Consider the following 18,362-nt stretch of genomic DNA (forward strand, 5'->3'; position numbering starts at 1 on the left):
GTTCAGTTGTTCTCGAGTTATTGCGCTTACCAACACATTTTGCGATTCATTTTTATATTATAGAAGATTTGGTATTTATTATTCTATTGTATGTAAGATACTATCAATACGTAAATGTCTAGTAATAACAACTTAATTAGAGCTTATTAAAACCCCTAGTGTTTGTATTTAAAAAAATCTTGAAGGGATAATATTTTTATTATTGTGTAACATGTCGTTCGATCAAACCCGTCATAAATATCATCTGACAGTCAAATCTTAAGGTAATTTGTGACGATTTTGTCGCTCATTTAATATCCAAGGAATATAAAGTACAGACGGAATCGATTATATTGCAGCTGCAAATCAAGAGAATCTGACTATCAAAGCGACGACTCCATCTTTTACTCGAAACAACGACGTATTCATTATTACATCAAACTAGTAGGTAAATTGGTGTTATCTTGAAAATAGGCTGTTACCTGGATTGGTCAGGAGGAAGGTGCCGGGACCCGCTAAGTATTTGCCGATATCTAAATAACATTTAAATTCCTACGCTATATGAATTATTTACGCCAAATTTCATTTACAATATACTTGTATTTGGTAAAGTTTAGATACCTCTGAATATTGTATACTAAGTGAGATATTTAACAGTTCATATAAAACGTTTATACGTGAATACAATTAACGGAACGTTTTATTTAGAGGATAAGCTATGTAAACGTATTTTCAATTCAAATTCAGTTAAACATGACATGAGCACAATTTAATTTATTTCATTTATACACATAATCAACCGCTTTTCTGCTTTTCAAGACAACATACGTCGGTATCTTTCTTTTTTTATGTAAAGTTTAAATTGCGTTTTTGCTATCGAGGTCTTAGAGTCGGGTGCAAAAATGTTTATTTCATATTTTGATTAAGATAAATTTGCGTAACATTGTCCCGGGTTATGAGTAGGATAAGTGTTACATAATCATAATAGATAGGTATGACCTCTAATTTGAGTGTAAGAGATACTGGGAAAAAATCTTATCATCGTAGGTACTGAACACCTGACAAAATGTTCTAGGGTCATTTAGTTTGTTGGTCGAGTTTTTCAGATAAACAACTTAATTTGTGCGATTCGGAAACACATAAAAAGAAAATTTTGCATGAAATAGATCAGACTAGAAATGAATAGGTAGATAATAAAGGATAAAAGTTAAATGATCAAAATTTCCAGCATTATTAAAAAACCTAATAACTTAACTGTCACAATATTACCGTTAGTAGTGTTATAAAATAAGTTTTTCTAACTGATGCCTATACATTATTTGAGGCAAAACCCATTTCGTTTTTCGAGAGGCATTTATTCAATGACTAGTATGCTTTTAATATAACAACGGAGTACTACAAAAAATTATGACGATGATCATTCCGATTCAATTACAGCATCGAGTGCTTTATAATTAATAATATTAAAATGACAGCAAGTTATCCGTATAATTTCGGCTAAACTTTTGCGAAGCATTGATGTTTTTTGTCACCGCTGTTATAGCAAACTCTATTTCACGCAATTATAGTTCAATCCAATCTGAGTCACAATTCAATAACAATGTAGTTAAGTTATTGTCGCAAATTTTTGTAAATTTACAATTATCTAATCTGTATCGCAAATCTATGTAAAGCTAAAATAAATCTACGCTTCGATATGCCGTGTTTTCTGCAAAATACCACGATTCTTGTTAATCTAGCTCTTGTGTATTTTTTATTTAATTTGCAGTCATGTTTTAAATGAGATTGTTTTCTTTTATTATTTTCAGTTCGGTATTGTGTAAGAAATTTTATGTAAAATGTATCATCGTTCGGTCGTTCGGTAAAGAAGGTCAAAATTTACGATCAAGTTTCACTTTGAATATTTAGAAGGATTATACCAGTATAGGTTATTTGGAGATAATAAATGTTTGCACATAGTTGATTTATATTATGGTCTTTCGGAGAAGACAGGTAAAAAATAAACTCGCGAAATTAGACAGAGAAGTATTAAAGTGGATTTTTCTTAAACAATGAGTACTTAAAGTGTTAATGTCAAGCAGTTGTGTTGAGCGGTTGTGGATACCATGAAACATAATTAAGTTGCAACCTCAATAGGCAGTCAAAGTAAAAATTGCTTCATTCCTTGTATTTGGATGTGATAAGCGATACGGCATACGCAATTTTTGTGTAAAAAATACTAAATTTGTTGTAATAAATTACCTAGTCAATTAGATGTTCGGTATAATTTAAAAAGAGACGTCGTGTTATTCGATTATGATCATGTTATTTGATGAAATAAAATTTTAAAGGACAATTATGTGTTTCATTTTCTATACCTTGAACAATACTATATGAAGAAGTATTGTCTAAACGACTGTACCTAACTGTTTTATTTTGAATCCTACGTCAAAGGCTTTTCCTCATAATATCAAGTACTTAGGTATCAAGATTTTATACGAACTGCTGTAGATCATCAAATTATATTATACCACCTACCTTGGTATGAATATTAGATAAACTTGTTCTTTAATATTGTTTACTAATAAAAGTAAAACAACATTTTTATGGTCAATGGTCTCTTAAATTCAACAATATGTAAATATTGTAATTTATAACATATCTTTATTAGTTTGTCTATCATTAACTTCTTTTATCAGTCTTCTATCAAAGAAATTTAAAATAAAATTAGACGACAAGTCTTAATCAAGTAAACATTATGCCTACCTTCCTTTAAACATTTATGAATATTTTCATTATAAGCTTATTAAAGTATCTATACATTAGCTGTTTTTTTTTATAAATATCTTTTTTTTAAGATTTTATGATTAATACAATAATAAAAGGAACAATTAATTTATATGACACTTTTGCTTATCATCATCCATTTATGGTGGTAATGAAAATGTAGAGTCGGGCGTGGCAGCGGTTTGCGCTAACCACTCACTTGTTAGATTGTACCACTTTGTTACCGATTTTCTCATTTGTAAACTACAGTTTTATTATGCTGGATTTATTTTCGCTTTAGGTAGTTACTTGAAAATTTATATAGGGTAGAGTTGGAGTAGAAATCCATACGAAATATTATAAATGCGAAAGTAACTCTGTCTGTCTGTTACTCAATCACGCCTTAACTACTGAACCAATTTGCATGAAATTTGGTATGGAGATATTTTCATACCCGAGAAAGGACATAGGCTACTTTTCACCCCGGGACATAGGATAAGTTTTATCCCGGAAATCCCACGGGAACGGGAACTATGCGGGTTTTTCTTTGACTGCGCGGACGAAGCCGCGGGTGGAAAGCTAGTATTTCTATAAAGGCTTTAGTCGTAACTTTGACCTATTCGTAGTTTACAAGATGTTTCAAAGTTGATAGTTTAAGTGATTAATCTGAAGTTTTCATGTATAGTCCTAATAACTTTAGATATTTTCGTTACGTACATCTATGTAGAGTAAATGCCTTATTTTTTTCTATAAGTAAGAATTATCTTTCTTAGGAATATTACAAGTTACCACATTAGGTATACTTATTTAGGTAATAGAAAGTAATAAAAAACTGACCAAATCAAGTTAATATTTCTAATTTAAACGTTTATTCATTCAACCATATGATATTTTACTCCTCGTGGTTTCTCAAATGACGACACACAAACAACGGCCAATTTCGAAACGAGATAAGTTCGTCTAACAAGCCCTTAGAACATTCCACACGATGTAGTACCGTACGGATAATTACCGCTAATCTCACTTGTTTCCTTTTGTTAGCGAAACGATTAAAATAATAATTAATCACAGCTTTAAGTAATACTCTGGTAATTAGACGTTCTGAGTCCATACGATGTAATAACTAGGTATGGCAGGCTTGTTTTGACATTTTATCATTATAGGAACTTTAAAAATTGGTTAAAAAGGTCGTGCATCAAATACCTAGCTAATGATTTATTCAACAAGTTCACATTTTTATATGACGACTTGATAATCGTATTTAACGGGACAGTAATACATTACAATTCATCGCAAAATCAATAATGTAGTAACAAATTGCAGCGTGACCACAGATTGGAAAGTATTAATACGTTTGTCTTGGTTTTCCTTATAGGTGATTGAACTTATAATGTACCTACCAAATAGTAATAAATAATAATGGTGAACGCTTAAACGTGTAACATCGTTAGCTTTTAAATGTCATTACTTTACTATGATTATATGAACACGAATTTGAAGGTAAAGAGATATCAACAGAACGGTTAAAACTCTTTGAATACATTTCTCGAAGACTTTATTTAGCTATCTTTAAAAGGTTACGTAATTATTATGTCTACATAATGTTTCTACTGATAAAATACCTGTAACCATAGATATATACTCAAGATACAAATGGTAGGTATCTACCTCTTTCTTACTAAATTTAGCTCTAGATTTTCCTATAGGTCAGAGTTTCTTTACTAATTCAGGGTTACCTAAACCCCATCCTAACTAATATTATAAATGCGAAAGTTTGTGAGGATAGATGTATGTGTAATGTGTATGTACCTATGTATGTTTGTTACTATTCTCTGAAAGCTAGTCATCTCATATATTTTTATACAACCGACACTAGGCTGTCCACAGATGAGCATGAGCAGTAAGTCAATGGCCGCAAACCATCCGGATCTAATTACCAACGTTGTGTCATTAAACATCGCGGGGACGGCACGTCCGTCTAGGAAATGGAATCGAATCATTAGTTGTTTGATTACAAAAAAGGCTTAATAGAAATATAATAACGGACGGAGAAGAAATTGTAAAAAGATTGTAGAGCGATCCAATAATTGGCGGTTATTCGTCGATACGGTTTGGAGCGAGTAATGGGCTGGGATCTTCGACGTGACTGCGAGACGCCCTTACCCCTTTCCCCCCTTCATTGTATTACAATTTACAATTTAGCTTAATTTCGCTCATGTACCTATAGGCTATTTGGAGATAATTACACTTTGTTTGGATGTAGTGTTGATTGAAAATTATGCTCGTGTAAGTGAGATTATTGCAATTCGTATAATCCAATTAAACAAAGATTTAAATTGAATATAAATGTATACTTATAGGTATGACTTGTACCAAGACTTGTATCTACTTATAAAAATAGTTTTATCAATATTCGGATAACTGCTTCTGAGAAGATTGTTGTCATAGATATCATATTGCTAAGTCGTTTGATAGAGCTGATGTATGACATAAATCCTATGTATTCTGAGCATCATAATAAAATTACTGTATTTTAAGCAAGAACAAAGAATTTATCACATTACCTAAATCTCATTTCTATATATTGATCTGTTAATTATAGGCTCTACCTGTTACATTATATTTTTTTTGATATTTTTCCTATAAATTGTAATTTTATATACCTATAGGTAAGTTAGGTATACACCTATAGGTACCTGAAGTCATAGAGATAGAGTTGAATGAATGGTAAATATTTTCTTCTTTGTTCGGATTGTCGTATCTACTGCAATGTGGGTGCGTGTTAATAAGAAATTTATAAATACAAACCTAATTAAAGTAAGGGCTGATTTTTCAATCCTGGGTTAAAACTTACCTATTCATCGAATAACGTATTAAACTACCATTTCAAAAATGTATTGAAATTGTCCGTTTAAGACAGCTTACAGGTGACATTTTAATATGTTCGTGTAGGTAATGCTTTATTGGACGGATAAATTTTAACCAAGGATTGAAAAATCGGCTCTTAAAGCAATTAATAATTTTATTCAAAAACTTTAATTAAGTATGAATTTGTATACTATTTCTCAACGTCTGAAAATATACATTCTTCAGTCTCTATTAACTTACTGTTGCAGGCATTTTAATACCTAAGTTATTATGAAAAAATTCAGAATATGATTACAGCTTTACAGTGTCTAATCTAATGTCTATGTTTATTTGTCTAGATATAACACAATACGTAAGTTTCTTTTGTAATGGAGGAAAATAATTAATCGTTATGAAACTTACCTTACATCTTGAAATTAGTTGAGACCTAGATAGGTATTATACCTTGCCACGACACCTATACCTATAGATGTTTTACTTTCAGCGACATTATAATAGGTTGGTTTTGAATATGTAACTCAGTTGAGATTTTACTTGTAGGCATGTGAAATTAGTGTGTTTACTAGCAGATGACTGGTAAATAAATAGGTGTGATGTATCTATACGTACATTGGTATCTACTTATTTGAATTTTATGCAAGGACTTAATAGTGAGAATTGCTTGTCATAGAGTTTCAGAATTTATATGTATTGCTATCAATGGATTTAGAATAGTAACAGTTTCTTTGAATTAATCCATACTTATATTATAAATGCGAAAGTAACTCTGTCTGTCTGTCTGTTACTCAATCACGCCTAAACTACTGAACCAATTTGCATGAAATTTGGTATGGAGATATTTTGATATCCGAGAAAGGACATAGGCTACTTTTTATTGCGAAATATGTACCACGGGCGAAGCCTGGGCGGACCGCTAGTTTATAATAATTGTGTAATCTTCCCTTAAAGTCGTCTTGATGAAAAGCTTTCGATTACCCAATGCATCACGTGTCATTAGAACACCGTTATTCATATCAAATATCTATACCCTTCAATGATATACCTAGCAATGGATCACGCTATCGGTTATATTTTATAAAAAATCCATTGTATTATAACAAAAAGAGTTGTTTTCTGGTAAGCACGTCTTGCTCTGGCGTTTAACAATGAAATAATTAGCTAGTACCCAAGAACGGGAGGATTTTTTCCAACAGCCTTATTCTATTGTGCTGTTGTAATTTAATATTTTTTGTAATGAGCTCTCGAATATTGAGTGGGTGGATTAAATACTTTTTTGTTGAATTTCATGAAATGGTTCAATGATAGTTACGTATATCGGTTACCGAGTGATTTCTACAGGTAAAAGTATACTTTCCTTAAAACTGTGGAACTTAATAGTTTATTTTGGTTTAAGATGAATGATTGAGACGTGACTTTTGGAATAAATATTTAGGCTTTTTACGTCTATTATCTGAATAAGAAAGTCATCGATACCAAATGAAAATACGTAGTAGGTGTACTTGTTGATATCTTACTTAATAGTGAAAGTAGCTAATTTTATGCTTCAGATCAGTTGATATAAGAAACATCTACTGAATATATAAAAAAATTATCATTTTAATTACGCAAGTAAACAACTAATCACCCAAAAAAGTGTAATAATCTGTATACCAATGATAAACATGATTTTGAGGACATTTGTATTGTAATGTAGAAATATATTTATGGTAGAAGCAGAAAATATGAACCTATTGATTGAAGCAATTATTTTATAATTCCAAGTATTATGTGTCTTTCATATTATTCATAAACTGTATGTGGTTGGGCTCTACTTCAAGCAATTATAGCATGCCGTCACGATCGTTGCTTATGCATTATTGTATCACATAATTGAATATTAATTATGACTAGCAATCTGTTCTGCTTAGTAGAAACAAACACTGAATACAATTCAATGACAGCACCACCCACGAAGCGGGAAATGTATGAATTTAAAACGTGTTTTGTCTCACTGTAAAGGTGAACAATATCCGTCTCTCGTTATGTGTAATCTACAATAGACTGCTTTGTTTTAAGTTTCAGGTATTTCGTGTTAGCACTGCTCATTTTTTTCCTCACCTTACCGTTTCACTACAATGCTCACCTGCTTTAATTCTTCTTAAACTTAGCTGGAGATTTAAATAAGAGAACATTTGAATGCTCCCAAAACAAAAAATATATATATTAAAAAAACATAAAGAACTCAGGATAAAGGAACCAAGGAAACAAAAAATAAAATAAAAACATAATTCAATAATATAAATATTGCATTTATTTCAACGAATTCGGCAAATATAATAACTGTAGATAATAATTATGATAATACTATTCAGTTTACAGACTCGACCGATCGGCATTTAGCCGGCAGAGACCACATTTATATCACTGGCTGGCACTGGGCTTCAGTTAATCATAATTATAATGTCATCTGAACAACAAGTAAATGCAGATTGCATAAAATTAGTTTATAATTAAATTATACAAATAAAAATAAAAATATCGGAAGTCGAAAAGGAGGCAAATCTGTCAACATCAGCTGCCTGACGTTTATATGTCTACGAAAACAAAATCGATAATAAAACTAAAGAACAAAAAATATATACAAACATAACATAATGCAAATAATAAAAATAACAAAAGCGATATGCAAATAAAAGTAAAACCTGTGGAAATATTTGTAGCGGATTTAATAGTGAACGGTTTGTATGCGCCTAGGTTAAGTGCGGGATTTGCATCTCAATAGTAAAGTGGAGTATGACACGGCGCTAAGACGGAAGGCAAGTTTTCACATAATAAATTTGAAATATAATGGCAGCACCCGCAGCGCGTGCTACGATTTGCTCACACATTCAGACCGCACGAGCTTCGGTATCATTATGTACAAGAAAACATTAGAAAAAATATTTGCATATCGCCTAACCCTCCATTTTCAAGGTAGTCTTATGTAAATGCGTTAGAAACTGCAGCCGGCGACCCCACACGAATCGAATTCATTATTATGTAAAATACTACAAACTTTCTATGTTATGTCTGTATGTATTTCGTGCCCTTCAGTGAACATATGCGAACTAATTAGATACAGTATATCACAAGTTTTAAGATGCCTCTACGAAACGAACAATATATTTATTAATATCTATCTATCTCTAATACACAAGTTCACGAGCGGCAATCGCAAACAAATTTTACAACTTTCTATCGTTACCAACTAATAGTATACTTTTACACGATTCATTTATTTACAGTGGAGCTACGATAATAATTTACAAAACACTTGAATCCTACAAGGCACCTTATTTAAATAGTAATAAAGATTTCAGGCTTCGCTATGACTTTATATAATAACTAAATCGTTTTAAATTCTCTAAAATATATAATTTGGTTTTCATTACACACCTACAACAATCGACATCGCTAAAACCTAATAGGAGTTTTAAATATGAACAACTAGGAAGAATAATATTATGCAACAGATTACTATCAGCTATGCTGTGTATATGCGGCGTTAATTTTCAAATCGAATAAATATAAGAGAAAAAGTTTGGAAAGTATTTTCGATTGGCACGATATGAATAATTGATTATTCATGTGGAGCGAATGCATATGCGGCAGATCGGTCCCATTAGATATACGACGTCCTTCACGCGTCCTAACTCCTACCATTGTTAAGTTCGTTTGAATTTGAATAGCGGTGGTCGGAGCGGGCCGCCCACCGGCCGCCCGGCACGCCTCTCGCGCCTCCGAAGACGTCGCGACTCATCTCGCGATCCATCACTCACATATTCAAAAACAACAACCGAACAAAGCGTCCTAATGACATTACGAAACAACTATTCCTCTAGTGCATTCATTGATTGTAGTATTTGGATAACAATTATTTATTGAAATCCTAACTATCAGCCATATACGATTAACCGTTGATATTTCATGCTTATCTTCGTAATAACTGACACAAATCTAACGTCGATAGCTATAATAATTTTCGATCTTAGAGATTCATTACTTTGAATATTAAAGCCGCATATACCGAACAGTTCTTTTCACTCAAATAATAATACATCTAAAGTTTATTTACAGGAATCACTAGTAGGAAATATAGATCAACGACCGTCACGGCACGACATGAGCTCCGCCCGGTTCACGGTAATTGCGATTATCGGATGCAACGCGAAGCTCGCCACTGCGAGGTACTAGATAAGTTCAAACACAGCGCATGCTAACGCTACCACAACTACGTTCAAGTACACTCACCGTTGCCAGCGAGCTGTGGTCGGAGGAAGGCGTTGTGCAGCTCGGTGCCCAGCCCGCTCTCCAGCCGCGCCGCCATCTGCATCAGCGCGAGCGTGCCGTCATCGGCGGCGCTCGCGCTGTTCTCGAGGCGCGCGCGCACCGCGGCGATGTGGCCCCGCGTGAACACGTGGTCTTGGACTGAATACTTGTGACTGTACTTGAAGTCACACACACGACACTCGTCGGGCGGCTGCGCGTCCGACACCTCCGAGAGACCGGCCGCCAATCTTGCCTTCTTCTCTTTGGCACGAGCGTTTTGGAACCACACTTGTACTACTCGCTTTGGTAGGCCAATTTCGCGTCCGAGCGCTTCGCATTCTGCCATCGTTGGCGTTTTGTAGTCACCGAACAGAGCCTTCATAATCTTAACTTGTATTGAAGACATCTGAGTTCGAAAACGTTTGCCGGGAGGCCTTTGATTTGGATGCTGACCCGCTAAAGGGGAGGTGGGGTCATCTTCTTCATAGAATTCCATGGTTTCAGATGCCGTATCTGACCTCTCGTCTGCGTCCGATCCAGGTCGTGACAAATCTACAGGTTTGCTGAGATCTAAAGGTATTTCAGATTTTCCATGTTCAGGTCGTCTCTCAGATGGTTCATTGCTACTGCCATTCTGTTGGGCGGCAGCGTGAGCTTGAAGCTCACTAACATAGCGCTTCATTGACTCCTCACTATACTGTTTGATAAATTTCTCCATGTCTGAGTGAAACGGCGGAAAAATAGGGGGCAACATGGGAGCCCCCCCTTGGGAAAAATTTTGCTGCCTGTCACTTTGTTGAGAACCAAAACTAGGCGTCGACTCTGTACTTAACTCCTCATCAGGTAAAGCGTCCACGTTGATCTCTCCTCTTGCACACTGATCAGCGTGTTTCGTGCTTAAGTGGCTTTCTAATGCGCTTTTCACTTTGAATAAAGCAGGGCAAAAGGGACAGCGTTTATTTATAACTTGTGCATGTGCACGAAACTGACCCTTCCTTTCACGCGCTCTCGTGTTTTGAAACCAAACTTGGACTACCCTTTTTTTCAATCCAACTTCTCGAGCAATATTTTCAAGCATCTTTCTAGATGGGTTTGATTCAATTTGGTACTTTTGATACAGGTAGTCTAGCTGTTCCGGTAAAATTGTTGTTCTCAATCGTTTATCTTTTGGCTGTTCTCCAGTATCTGCCTCTTCAAACTCATCAAATTTTCTTTTAGCTACTTGCTGGTTTAGAGCAGCAACTAAAGGGTGGCGAGCTTCTTCATTTGAAAGTGAAGCGTTTAACTGTTGTAGCTGAGCATGTTGTTGTAAGATCCCAAAAGGGGAATCTGGAGGGTAGGTGGGAAATAAATTTGGGTTCATAATATGAACCAACTGATGTTCTCGCCAGAGATCAAATCTTGGGAATACTAAATTGCATTTATCGCATTGAAAATTTCCATCTTTTTCTTCTCTAGGTTGGTGAGATAAAGGAGTTACTGGCGTATGAGGTGTAGTGGGAGCCGGAGATACTGGATAATTAGGCGCGGCAGGTGTGGGAGTACGAGGTGGTGCCGGTGAAACTGGCACATGCGGAACGTGGTGTTCTACGGTGCTAGAGTTAGAGTCTTCGCTGCTCAAAGTAGCAGCAACTTGCGCAGCTGCCGCTTGTGCCTGCGCTGATCGTTTCGCATCCTCTTCCTTAAAACAATGAGTTTTCTGATGTCTAATCAACTCGTAGTATCGTTGAAATACTAACTGACATTTTTTGCATTGATAGTTCAATCCCGGTGTGCGTTGAAATCTATTCGCGTCATCCATCGAGCCCGCTGGTGGATCAGCTGCCGGTTGATTCTCGTATACTTTTCTTGCTTTCTGTCGAGCGTTTTGAAACCATACTACGATGACTCTCGGACTTAAGCCCAATAATTTAGAAAGATATTCTAGATCGTCATCCTTTGGGTAAGCGTTATTTTCAAAAAACTCTTGCAATACTTTAATCTGATAGTCAGTGAATCTAGTTCTGTTGGCGCGTTTGCCAGAAGACCCCGAGCTGTTGGATCCATTCGAGTTGCCCCCGGAAAGTCCGAAATCGGCCGGTCCCCTGCCAGGACTGAGGCTGCGATTTGGGGTCAAAGGTAGGACGTTCGGGGGCGCGGAGTTTGGGGACGTGAAATTAGGATTTATTTTCGGTGGTAGCATAGATGGATGTGGCGGCTGAGGTATACTCGTAGCCGGTATTGAGTCAAGTTGGGATTGTATTAAAGAATTTAACGACAAGTGAGTTGGTGTTTGAGGACGAGATATGCTTTGATGCAGTTCTGAGCTGCTTAATGCAGGACTTTGGGATGGAGCTTGAGGAAAGATGAAGCTTTTGTCCTCTTGATGGCGGTCGTCGTAGGAATTATATTTTTCTTCCATTGTAGGCTCTTCGTTAGGCTCAGATTTAACTTCTTGTTGGCTAACCAATGAAATTTCTTCAGTTTTTGCTTTTTTTTCGGGCGGTGGTTTGCCTTCATCGGAGCTCGCTGAAGAATCTAAAGGCGTCACTTTAGCCTCTCCGGTCTTTTCGTATTCTTCAAGGTTTAATGTCGTAGATGGCGGATTGTTGAAGTTGTAAGGCGAATCCTTGTTTCGTTGGCGTTCCTTGAAAAGTGTATTTCTGAACCAATGCTTGATAACCTTTGTAGCTAGGCCGGATTGTTTGGCCATTTTCGCAATTGCTTCGTCGCTTGGCGAGTTATTAATGTCAAAGTGCGATCGTAAAATTTTCAATTGCTCGTCAGTTATACGAGTACGAGCTCTTTTCTGTCCAGCTGCGGCGTTAGCCTGCAAACAAGAAAATAATATTGTATAAAAGTATACTAAAATATTAAAATTACTGATTTTTAATGCAAACTTATATAAATTTGTTAAGTAAGTAATTCACATTTAAATTGATAAGATAAGAATTAAATGTGTATGTTATCGAAATAAGTTTCTAAACTATAAAATACATAAAAAAATATTCATTAAGCTTGTCTCTACCGTTTATATTAACTTTAAATAAATATGCCTCTACAAAACGTAGTTTTCTATGTTTAAAACTAAATAAAGTTAGAACACATCAAAGCTTAATTTGTAATTTCAATAGTTAATATTCTTAACGCATACGAACGATTGCAGGTAAGTTTGAATAAGGTAATTGTTAGAGATAATAATACCCCGGCCCTTGGCACCTAACAAAGGACCCTCTGTTGGTTTAGACAAACAGCTTATGCTTATCTTATAACATGTAAGTACGTATATTTTCTTGCTACGATTAAATATACGAATGGAAACATAATTACACACGTATATAATTTTGTTTTCATATAAAGCATTAGGTGAAATCAGGATGAGTATTTTGTATTGTTTATATACCTAGTAACTATAGTCTATTAGAGAGCAATTAATTAAGGTAAGTTGTATAATTGTACATATGTAAACATATCTCTCAGTATGCTTTATATTGCTTTGACTATACTCGACTCTAAGTACATATACATAATATAAATGAAGTAGTTAGTCAATTAACATTTGATGTATCTGTTTAGATTTATAGTTACAATTAATTATTATTCCACGTACGTAAATAAAATTTGCAAGAGATATTAGTATGTAAAGTAGAAACATAACTATATATAAGACACATGGCTTGTTATGTTAGCTTATTCGAGTATGTTAATAGAGGCAATGTGTTAGTCATTTCAAACTTAATGAAGAAAATTATTTAAATATCTCTTGTATGTTTACTTATGTGTGGCTGTTATTGGTTGATTCCTAACCGAAATGATGTATAATTAGTCAATTTTGAATAAATTTTTATAGTAAATAATTTGACTAAATATAAATCCAATGTTAATATGCCATTAGAGTAATAAATATTATCTACTTCTTTTTTGTATGAATGAAAGATGTTAATTGTATGTGACAGAATAATTAATATTTTAGTAGATATATATTCAAAATACTTGAAAATATTAAAGTATTATCATGAAATGTTAATAATTAATAATTATTGATAGATACATATTGCAAAAATCTTACCTGTTGTTGTTGCTGTATTAATTGTTGTTGTTTTAATTGGGCGTCATGCGAAAACGGCATTGCGTCGAATGGTGGTGGCGGCAGCATGAGCGGCACCAAGGGAGGCTGCAGGTTCATCGCTGCGAGGGCCCCGACGTTCAAGCCGAGAGGCAACCCCAGCGAGAGCATCTGGGCCACCATGGGATGCAGTTGTCCGAGCTGCTGTTGCAATTGCAGCATGTTGAGTGCCGCCTGCATCTCTTGCACTTGTGCGGCGAGCAAAGCCCCAGCCTGCGCTTCACCAGAGCCGTTCGCGTTCTCGGTGAAATTGCCATTGCTATCACCACGGGGTGAAGGCGAGCGGTCACCTTGCGGCGCAGGTGATGCGGCCCGCGGCGAGTTCGGCGCACCCGATTTCCTCTCATATTCAGATTTAAATTGCTCCGCGAACTGTTCCAAAAACTCGAGCGGAACTTTATCTTTATGCACTTCTTCACAATGAGTCTTTAAAACGAACACACTAGAGAACTCCTTATTACAATGTTGACACGTAGATTTGTTTTCACTGTCCGGGGGCTTCTCTTCGGGTGGCGGAGGCGGCGGGCTCGGCGCCCGCGCCATCTCACGTTCCTCTTGCAACTTGCGGCGCTGATTCTCATTGTACTGCATCACGAGGTCGAAGCCGAACGTTTCTAAAAGTTGCTTATACATTTGCGAGTTCCTTTTGGGCGGATTGCCCTTCGCTACCATCTCGTCGAGAGCGGCTGCTTCTGCGTCTCCAAGTGGTGAGTGCGCCCGCGCATCGCCAAACGGACATAAAGTAGCGCGATGTGCGTCGAGTAGCTCCCCAGTCGGGAATGACGCGTGGCATCGCTCGCACGAGGCGCTACCTGCCCGTGGGGACCGAGGGCTACCTGGGCGAGCGGGGGGCGAAGAGCGCGGCCCCCCGCTGCTCGTAGATGAAGGGGATGTATTTTTTGGCGACAATACGTCTTGTAAAATTTTGGCGGGGTCGTTTCTATCCGGCTGCTCTACTAAAGGCCGTGTCAAGTCAACGTGGCCCGCAGCGGCGAGCTCTTGCAACTTTCCGGCACGTGTTTGATGCAAAACAGATCGCATATGAATATCTAACGTGCTGCCTTGCGTATAAGCCACTTTGCATATATTGCATTTATATCGTTTACGATCATCCTCTTCGCTCGATGTACTTTTTGGAGTGAGAGTTAAATTCGATGGCGCTGTTCCCGCGCCTGGAGAAACGGGCGGATTGTTATTGTTCTGTTGTTCTTGCATGGCCCGTTTCAATTTGTGTAAATGACTGACACTGTTATAATGAACCAATAAGATATTTTTCTGTGTGAATGATTCTTTGCATACGTCACATTTGAACGGTCTGTTAGGATCCAAGTATTTTTCCATAGGATATGTTAATTTTTCACCTTTTCGATGTAAGAGCGTCTTATTATGTGCGGTTAGATAAGATTGTCTTGTAAATGCAACTTTACATCGGTGACATTTATATTTTCTGTTTGGATCATTATAAGAATCTTCAGCCATAGCTTGCGAGTTCAAGTAATCTTCTAAGAATTGTTGATCTTTATAAATTATGGAATCATCTGAATTTTCAGCGTCATTGTGACCAGACTCGTCAGCAGCGGTGGCACTCGAATCTCTGTCTTCCATATCTCCCATGTCATCATCTGGTGTTCTCAACGCTTCTTTTCGCAATAAATCTGCAGTAGCTGGGTCTAAAGCTGTACCCTGGCTTGATTGCAATAGGGGATTTGACGCCAAGCTTCGCTTGAATGCAGATAATTCATCTTCAGACAGTTCAGGATGTGAAGTCTCCACGTGTTTTTGGAGCGCCAGTATTGATCTAAAGCTGCGTCCACACAAAACACATTTAGTAGCGTCGCGTATAACATGATATTGTGAATGCAATTGAAGCTTTTCAACTGTTTTGAATGCGAGACTACATTGATTACAACGGTACTTGTAAACGTGTTTCTCCGATACCGACATGTTTGCAGTAGAATTGCGCGCATGAGCTTCTTTAAAGTGATTCTGTAGGGCATGAGCCGCTTCAAAGTAACGATTACATCCTTTCTTCCAACAAACGTAACCGGGACCTTGTGGTGTTTGTTTTAATTCTAAATGGCCTGACTCATTTTGATGATGACAAAGTTCGTCGACGTTGCGGAATGTTCTGTTACAAGTCGAGCATCTTTCTGTCTCTCCGTCCACACTGCCCTCTGAGCGTGGAGATGAAATCTCGCGTTCTTCATCGCCTTGTCTTGAATCTTCACGTTGCGCTTGCGCACCGCCATTCAACCAATGGCTTTGGTCTACTAAGAGTAGAAGGCGTTGTAGACCTTCAGAGTTCACGGAATGGATTTGCATTACATGTCGTTCGAGCGCGGGTCGGTCCTTGAAGGCGTCTTGGCATAAAGGACAAATGAAATGCCGCGCTGTATCACTATGCATAGAATTAACGTGAGCGTGAAGTTTGCTTTCACTATCACAACTAAAATTGCAATACGGACATGGGTGAGATCCCGTAAGCTCTTCTTCGTCTTTCTCACTGGAAGTTTGTTGCATTGATTGCTGCGAAAGCTGTTGCTGTTGTTGTTGCTGTTGTTGATGTTGCTGCTGCTGATGTTGTTCCAAAAATCTCAACATCTTTTGTTCTTGGGTCAACTCAGGTTTCTGATCAATGGGCTCCTTAGTATCTGTTGACAAGATAAATAACAACGATTATTATATGTATCGTGTCACTAGAGCACGGCATGTACGCGTGGGCGTATACCACGAACTTTCCTCTGCGGAATGTGCAAACCGAATGGATAGTAATCGGTAATCTGAACATGTTAACAATGTCTACCTACGTCTACGTGAGATTTATCTACAAAAAAGATTATTTTTATAAATGAAGCTAACTATTGTTCGGTGCGAGCGTTTGTTACTATTCTGAATTGAAGTTAAAAATAAAATTCTTCTCCTTTATATTATTAGTAAGACTCGTTTTGTTTGCGTCGTCCCAACAAGACAAAGGTATTGCTCTATCCATCCTGTACGCACACATTCTCAGACGCATTAATACTAACGTAACAAGTATATTGTAATTTTGCACACAAAGGAGATACAGGACGGGCAAACAATCATTGTTCATTATTACAAAAGGTTCGAATATTTCGCTTCGCGTCAGATCAAATGCATTCGGCAGATCGTATGTGGATGTGACAATGAGTGCGAGAGAGATGTACAGCTACTAAGAGAACATGTAAGGGTATTTATTATTTGACCAGGGATACGTCCGCGGCAGCGTGTGAAAGAAGGTCCGTATTGTTTACGCTTAAATAAGGAAGGTGAAAGAAACGACCGATGCGAGAAGCGGAAAGATTCGTTAATATAACGTTACAATAATTATACTTTATTAGATGAGCAACCGATATTTCCATTGTTAGATAAAAACTGAGACTGACTATCAATAAATGTAAAGTTATAGGTACCATATACCATAAAAGCGACGTCCGAATGCGACTTAAATGTGTGAAATGATCACGACACATTATGCGATATTTTTTCACGCCAAATATGTGATAAGGCGAACTCCGTCACAGATTAAGATAATACTTTTTGTGGGAATGAAACCCGCGATCATAAAATAAAGACATTTTATTTCGACACCAAGACAATAGGATTTTTTATAGGGAGAAGTAACGTTTTTTAAAGTTTTTTAAATTTATAAATCTGTTTGATTATTAAAATTTGATCACCAAACTTTAACGAATATAGCTTGCAAAGATAAATCTTACAGGGAACAAGTAAGGGGCGATATTTACAATTAATTAAAACTGGAAATTATCTCACAGTCCAGCGCAGCTGAAAGCAGCCGGTCCCTTGTGGAACTCGTTTCATAGTTTTAAGCAGTTGTAACCGTTACATCTAATGAAGGGGAGAGGGATAAGTAAATCCGAACGCGTAATAATAATCAAAGAGACTGACCCTAATCGTGGACTGGAGTGACCAGTGAATGTAATTATTTATGACGTAAAATCGTCGTCCGACAGTCTGGTAGGAGCATAGAACAATGGCCAGGTAAAGGGACCATGTCTGCATAAATGCGATCTCCAACGCTTTTTGTCAATGGACAAAGGGTCTTTTCTAAGGAAACACCACATCGTTATGGCGTCGTAAAGTAAGTATTGTGCAGTTTGTGCTTTGTTTTGTGAGATTTGGGTCAGGATTTTTACAATGTGGCGTCTGGAATACAATAAGCTTAAACAGTGTATGTCGCAATTTGAATTGGGGCCTGCGAAATTAATTTAATAGAATTGTATCGAGTAAAATATTGAAGAATTTATTTTGCGTTCAACTTCCAAATAATAAATTAATGACTTCAAAAGCAACATACCTAATAATACGATGTATTTAAGTCAAACGAATTTTTTAACGA

At 36.5% G+C, this 18,362-nt stretch overlaps 1 protein-coding gene across 2 annotated transcripts in view; it reads right to left on the reverse strand.

Moving 5' to 3' along the window:
- The window catches only part of LOC123694179 (zinc finger homeobox protein 4), a 102,208-nt gene that overhangs the window by 50,623 nt on the left and 33,223 nt on the right, over positions 1 to 18,362 (reverse strand). For both annotated transcript variants that reach the window (XM_045639524.1, XM_045639525.1), the window contains exons 3-4: positions 13,928 to 16,635; positions 9,862 to 12,688 (exon numbers count right to left, since the gene is read on the reverse strand). In XM_045639524.1, the coding sequence (XP_045495480.1) occupies positions 9,862 to 12,688; positions 13,928 to 16,635 (5,535 nt within the window). The remainder of the gene's footprint in view (positions 1 to 9,861; positions 12,689 to 13,927; positions 16,636 to 18,362) is intronic.

This window comes from Colias croceus, chromosome 9 (genome assembly GCF_905220415.1).
Source record: "Colias croceus chromosome 9, ilColCroc2.1".
Classification (NCBI taxonomy): domain Eukaryota; kingdom Metazoa; phylum Arthropoda; class Insecta; order Lepidoptera; family Pieridae; genus Colias; species Colias croceus.